Below are 6,000 nucleotides of genomic sequence, written 5' to 3' on the forward strand. Positions count from 1 at the left end.
ACAGAAAAATGTGCAGACGTTGCAAATTCAAAGACGAAGGTAAACAACACCAGCAATGCGCTTTATCTCAAACTACTAAAAGAGAATCAACTTTAACTTGAGGAAAGCATCTAGGAAAGGACCTAGGAAAATACAAAAATCTTCCCTAAAAGCGTCAAGAACAGAGATGAGAGTCCCACTGGGCTCCAAACTGGCCACACGTAACTGTATGTCACAGAGGACAATGCTTTCAGGCCCGGCCTCCACATATTACTACTAATTACTGAAAGTGACAGAAACCCAATGGAAATTGGCAGAGGCGAAGGAGGGGCGGCACTACCGCAGGACTCCAGCAGCAAGGCCTGGGGACGCCAGGGACCGGGTACTCCAAAGCTGCGCTGGCTTTCTTTCTCTCATCTCAGAGCCTCTCAATCAGCTCCTTTCTGTTGCTAAGTTTGGCTTCTTGTAGCAGCTGGAATCAAGGCTGCTGACAGGGCCAGAGCTCAGGCTCACCCTCCCTCACCGATCACCCGTTCGCTCACCCGACAAGGACAGGAGGGCAAGAGATACCGCAGCGAACACTACAGAGGCAGGCCCTCCCCTCTGCAGCTTGCTTGCTTCTTTTATTCTGCCTCCCAAGAGAATGTAACTTAGTGCATGAAGTGGTTCTAAGTGCTAAGGAGAAAATAAAAGCCTAGGTAAGGGGGATCGGGAGTCCCAGGTGTGTGTGGTCTGGAGGATGGGGAGCCTCTCCTCCCAGGTCAGGTCCAAAGCCCAGCCTGATCCGATCAACCATGGCCAGTGGAGCAGGATACGCTAGACGGCAGCCCCCGTTGTGAATCACAGAACCGGGGTAGCTGGGTGCAAAGCGCTGTTCCAAGAAACCACTGTGCTCAGCAGATTAAACAACAGCTTCCCACGACAGCTGCTTGGTAAGAACAATGACAAACTGGTGCTCAGGATGGTGAAGAGTAGGGAAGCCATATCCCACCATGAAACACTGTTCAAGGTACCGTGGATTTTAGCCTGAGAAGGAAAATGCCTTACAAGGAACATGGGTCCAATTTTTATGATCAGCTTCCGTAACTTTTCACGGGGATTCATTTGTGTAGCCCTCGAACAGAAACTGGAAGTGGTAAGTGACACATAACACGACATAAGGAAGCAGTTTTCAAAAGCTAGAGCTGGTCAGCACTGGGGTGCAATGTCTTTGGGAGTCATAAAAACCCTCCCTGGAAGTTCAACGACGTGCCCCACTGCCTTCTGTTGGGGGGCGCTACAGAGATGCTTATCCAAAACTATCATCCCCCAGGCCTTCTGAACTCATGGAGATGATAATGCTATGTGGAAACACAGAGGCTTTGTGACAAGCACATTTAGCCACCGATTTATTTTTACATTTTTTGGAGGTCCCATATCCCTTCGACAATCTAGAAAAGGCTATGGACTCTCTCTCCTGAAAAATACACCAGAATGTAATTGGTCAGGAGACGAAATGCTCGTGGTCCATAAACCCCCTAGAGCTAAGTTTAGAATCATTGCCACAGATCTTTAATCCCTTTTCCATTTATTTCGAGGAACACAGTTGTGTTCCAGAGGTCCAAGATTGCCAAAATCGGGTAAGTGGGGCACTGCTGTATTGTTTTTTGCCAAAACGCTGACCTTCCTTTCAACAAGATAAAAGATAGAAAAGGACCTGGAACAAAGCCTGGGCTCAAAGAAGCAGGTTTCCTTTCCTTTTGTCTCTTATTACCGCTACATCTTAATAACTTCTTGTAGACTTTACCCACGAAAAATCTGCAAAGAATACCTCAGCCTCACCAGCTCTGTTTTTGTTGCAAATTCCCTCCTTTTCAGAACACATTTAAAACTTTTACAGCATGTCTAGAACATGCTAGCATTGCTCCCGCAAGGTCTCTTCCTTCCCCCCCCCCCCACCAGGGTTCAATCCACCCAGGTATCTTCACTACCCCACCCCTCCCTGTCTCTAACCTACATCCAAGTATATTGTTATAAGATGTTTTACAAGAGCTACTGCCAATCAATAAGGAACATGTCTCCTCCTGACAAAAGACTTCATTCAGGGGAGTCTGGGTGGCTCAGGTGGTTAAACACCTGGCTCTTGATTTTTGGCTCAGGTCATGATCTCAGAGTTTCGGGAGCCTGAGCTCTGCGTTGGGTTCTGCATACTGACCTCGTGGAGCCTGCCTGGGATTCTCCCTCTCTCTCTGCCCCTCCCTGGCTGGAGTTCTCTCTGTCTCTCTCAAAATAAATAAACTTTAAAAAAAAAAAAAAAAAGAAAGAAAGAAAGACTTCATTTGACCAAATCAGAACTGCTTCCTTCTATGTATATTCCACCTCCCATTCTGACCGCCTATGGCTGCCTTTCCCTTGGGAGCATTCTCTTTACTTACAAGAGTACACGTCTGTAATCCTGCAAACCACAAATGCCTTCATTTCTCCATCTACAAAACAAGGATGACAACAGCACCCACACCCTCCCATCTGGCATTCCCTCTAAACCAGTTTTTTAATTTGAGTGGTGCCCAATTAGTGGATTATGGAAAGCATGTAGTGGGTCACGACCAGCATTTTTTTTCTTAATTTTTTTTTTAATGTTTATTTATTTTTGAGAGAGACAGAGACAGAAGGTGCGTGGGTTAGGGGCAGAGAGGGAGGGAGACACAGAATCCAAAGCAGGCTCCAGGCTCCGAGCTGTCAGCACAGAACCCGACACGGGGCTCGAACTCAAGAGCTGTGAGATCATGACCTGAGCCGAAGTCAGTCACTCAACCGACCGAGCCACCCAGGCGTCCTAGCATTTTTTTCCAATAACGAACTAGAAATAGAATACCATCATCTCCTGCCTCGACCCAAAATATAACCTATCCTATCACAACATCATCTTGCTACTCAATTATCTTGGTTTTTAGGACATGCTTGAGGCACACATCCCACTTTGCCTTGTTCATGCTGCGCCCTTTGCCCAGCTCTGTACTCCTACCTCTCCATGAAATAAACCTTATTCGTGCTTCAACCTTCACCTCAAAAATGTCACTATCTTTATGAAGTACTTCCTATCCACACAATCTTTCCCTCTCTTCTATACTCTTATGTAATTATAATACTTAATGTGTATCTAGTGCTAAAAGCTTTACATGTATTCTCATTTAATCCTCAAAAGAATCCTTTGGTAGGTGTTATGCCCAATTTACAGATGAGGATCACTGAGACTCAGAGCACTTAAGTGACTTTGCCAAATCACCAGTTTAGTATATGGCAGTCAAGGATAGCTCTACAGACTGACTTGTGGAGACTATCTTCCTTACCATCACCTTTTTCTGCCTCATTTTAATATCTCTCCTAGAGGCGCGTGGGTGGCTCAGCCAAATGAGCATCCGACTCTTGATTTCAGCTCAGGTCATAATCTCACAGTGAGTTCAAGCCCTGCATCGGGCTCTGCGCTGACAGCGTGGAGACTACTTGGGATTCTCTCTCTCCCTCTCTCTCTGCCCCTCCCCCCCTCAAAATATAAACAAACTAATAAAAAAAATTAAAGGATACCCAACTTCATATTCTAACTGAGAGAAAAAGAATAAATCTTGAGAGCAGAGCAGCAGCCTGGTCACCTGTCTCCTGACCACAAGGTTAGGTGTTCAATAAGTTTACCCTCAACAAATGAGCTAAATAACAGTATAGAATGCTTGGAATAACCACATGTTCTTTAGCCAAAATAGTATCCTGTTCTGATTTTCAACATTTCATTCAGGCCTTTATCATACTTAACACTTTACGGGTTAATAAAGGCTTGAGTAAATAAAATGCAGGCTATCTCATTACCTAATGAGATCTAATTTCTGGCTACAAATAAAATTCATGATGGATAACTGGCTGACGATTTTAAATACTGAATAAAACTGTCGCTAAGTGACAAACTACATATTTTTAAAAAAAGAATTAACACATCCCTTGCTTGGGCTTCTCTCCTACATCACTTATATGCAAGGTTAGAATTCCATCTAACTCTGTTCTCACTTCATTTTTTGCTGCAATCTACTGTGCACATCCGGACATGCAGAGGTGCAAGTGGTGGAAAAAAACAAACTGGTAATTGTTAAGAAACTTTTGCTTTTTACAAGAAATTGATGGAAGGGGAGGAACTAATGTATCTAGCAGGATCTGGCAAGTACACATTCTATAAAATCCTGATTAATGAAGAAATTAAACCAAATCAGGCCAAACATTTTGGGACTAAGATTCGTGTTTGCCTGCAAGAGAGAAAGCGGTGGTAGCCAATACGAAGGAGGATGGTCACTTTCTGGTAGCCACTAGGGATGGGCAAGAATTACCCTAAAACAAAACAAGGCTTCTTTCCCTTTTTATGAGGACTTACTCAACGTCAGGCAAGGCGCTGTGCTCATCATTCAATCCCACAGGATAGTTATTATTCTACCCATTTTACAGGTGAAGAGGTCAAGGCGACTCAAAAAATTAAGTGACTTGCCCCAAGGAACTCTGCTACCACAGGGCAGAGCCGAGAAGTCTGACCCCGGCAGCGCGACTCCAAAGCTTGAGCTCCCAAGCCCTGAGCAGCACCGCCCGTCCCGCCCCAGCGTAGCCCCAGGACGGTAACAGGACACGCGTGGGCGCTTCAGCGCTTTTCCAGCGTTGGGCAAGACACGCATCAAGAGCGAGGAAAACGAGGCCCGGGGAAGCTGAGACTCGAACAAGGTGACACAGAGAGTTTCTGCCCAGCGGGGGGGCGGACCCCCGAATCCGTCCGGACCACGGTGAGCGCCAGAGCCACAGAACCCACCAGCTCCGCGGCGGCGGTGGCCAGCCCACCGAGGTCAAGCCCGCGAGCAGGTCCGCAGGCCCCAGGACGCCGGCTGCGGGGCCAAGACCAAAGTCAGGCCGCCGCATCTGCCCAGCGTTCCTCCAAGGGCCTTACCGGGTCGCCAGAACTTCACCGGTCCCACGGGCGCAGCCATGCTGGGGTGAAAGGTCACGAGGGAGACTCCACCCCTCCGTTGCGCATGAGCCCCCGGAGGGGCCGGGGGCGTGGCCCGCGAGGAGCCTCGGCCCAGCAGGCGCCGGCGGAGTTACGGCCACGCCCCCGTGGTCACCACCACCCCCGAGCCACGTGACCTACAGCGGTTCTCCAAGACCGCCCCGGCCCGCCCCCTTGCCCACGTGACCGGGCCCGCCATATTGAGGGAAAGGACGCCGTTCTCCGTGCTCTTTCTTTAGTGTGATATGTGAAGATTCTGGATTCCCTGCCCAGGAGCTTGGCGTGGACTGCGTGGCCGCCGTACACCTCCGGAAGGACGAGCTTTGGGAGAAAACCGCCGGCACGAGAGTCTTGCGGCTACCGGCGGCACGCTGTGGGCACGGAGATAATCCATCCCGAATTAGCTGTTACGTGCTGATTATGTTACAAGCCGTCCCAGACCTACTGGGTTTTTTTAAGTTTCCTCCGTATTTTCAAATGAAGGTTCATAGTAACTACCTCGTGAGTTTGCCGGTCTAGTAAATAATTCTTGGGAGCCCACTGTACGCCCAGGTACTGCGGTTTCCGCCCCTTATTTGCAGTTTCTGTCCAAGGCGGTGGGGAGGGTGAATAGTGAATGAAAAAAGTGCTCGATAAACAGTAGTACTTATTATCAGTGAATAAAGCCATCGGAAATGGTATGGAAATTTTCCGGAGCCTTAAGAGTAATGCTCTTCAGTAATGCTCGAGTAATGCTCGAAAAACAGTGGGGGGGAAATGGGTTGAAATAAGAGCCTTAGAAAGGGGCAGATAAGTTAGGCTAGGGTACTAACCCAGTACTTCCTCCAATTTGACTGCTCATAGGATTCCAGCGCTGGTTAAAAATACAGATTGTAGGCGTGCCTGGGTGGCTCAGTCGGTTGAGCGTCCGACTTCGGCTCAGGTCATGATCTCCCGGTGTGTGAGTTCGAGCCCCCGCGTCGGGCTCTGTGCTGACAGCTCGGAGCCTGCTTTGGATTCTATGTCTCCCT

At 48.2% G+C, this 6,000-nt stretch overlaps 1 protein-coding gene across 1 annotated transcript in view; it reads right to left on the reverse strand.

Moving 5' to 3' along the window:
• The window catches only part of DHX35 (DEAH-box helicase 35), a 66,884-nt gene extending 61,907 nt beyond the window's left edge, over positions 1-4,977 (reverse strand). The window contains exon 1 of the mRNA XM_047069279.1: positions 4,931-4,977. Coding sequence (XP_046925235.1) covers positions 4,931-4,970 — 40 coding nt within the window. The 5' untranslated portion in view covers positions 4,971-4,977. The remainder of the gene's footprint in view (positions 1-4,930) is intronic.
• Between the last annotated feature and the right edge of the window lie 1,023 nt (positions 4,978-6,000).

This window comes from Lynx rufus, unplaced genomic scaffold (genome assembly GCF_022079265.1).
Source record: "Lynx rufus isolate CCGP_SWC_20201006 ecotype Redwood Valley unplaced genomic scaffold, mLynRuf1.p SCAF_8, whole genome shotgun sequence".
NCBI classification, from domain to species: Eukaryota; Metazoa; Chordata; class Mammalia; order Carnivora; family Felidae; genus Lynx; species Lynx rufus.